The following is a 474-nucleotide window of genomic DNA, read 5'->3' on the forward strand; positions in this document are numbered from 1 at the left end:
GTCAGAATGTGTCAACCAAGACTTAGAATTGTATCTCCGGATATTCTGCAATCACCGAGCAACCGACTGGACTAGTCACTTGCCACTAGCAGAATTCGCGCATAACAATAGGTATCATGATGCAATCAAAACATCTCCCTTCCAAGCGCTCATAGGTTACCAACCTCGGCACAATATTCCCACTGTGGGAAAAACTGACGCTCCAGACATCACTTCTAGACTCACCCAGCTAGCGCATCTTCGGACAGAAATCCAATCCAGTATTCGACTAGCAGAGGAAACAGTCAAGAAACGAAATAAGGACAAATTTGTTGAATACACACCGGGTCAGAAGGTATGGCTGGAGGCCACCAATCTCAAGGGACTCCATCCCAAAGCAAAACTCGGACCAAAACACTATGGACCCTTCACCATCAATCAGAAACTGTTACAGCTTGGAGGGGGGTTTCTTTTCTTTTCTTTTCTTTTCCTAAC

The 474-nt window shown here is 45.4% G+C and overlaps 1 protein-coding gene across 1 annotated transcript; it reads right to left on the bottom strand.

Annotated features, from left to right (window-relative positions):
* Window positions 1-221: 221 nt before the first annotated feature.
* On the bottom strand, window positions 222-370 carry FIBRA_09408 (uncharacterized protein; the record flags this gene model as incomplete). The annotated part of the gene is made up of 2 exons (XM_012321714.1): window positions 222-268; window positions 322-370. 2 exons carry the CDS (start codon window positions 368-370, stop codon window positions 222-224), a joined length of 96 nt encoding a protein of 31 aa, XP_012177104.1.
* Between the last annotated feature and the right edge of the window lie 104 nt (window positions 371-474).

This window comes from Fibroporia radiculosa, assembly GCF_000313525.1.
Source record: "Fibroporia radiculosa TFFH 294 genomic supercontigs, scaffold38686, whole genome shotgun sequence".
Taxonomy (NCBI): domain Eukaryota; kingdom Fungi; phylum Basidiomycota; class Agaricomycetes; order Polyporales; family Fibroporiaceae; genus Fibroporia; species Fibroporia radiculosa.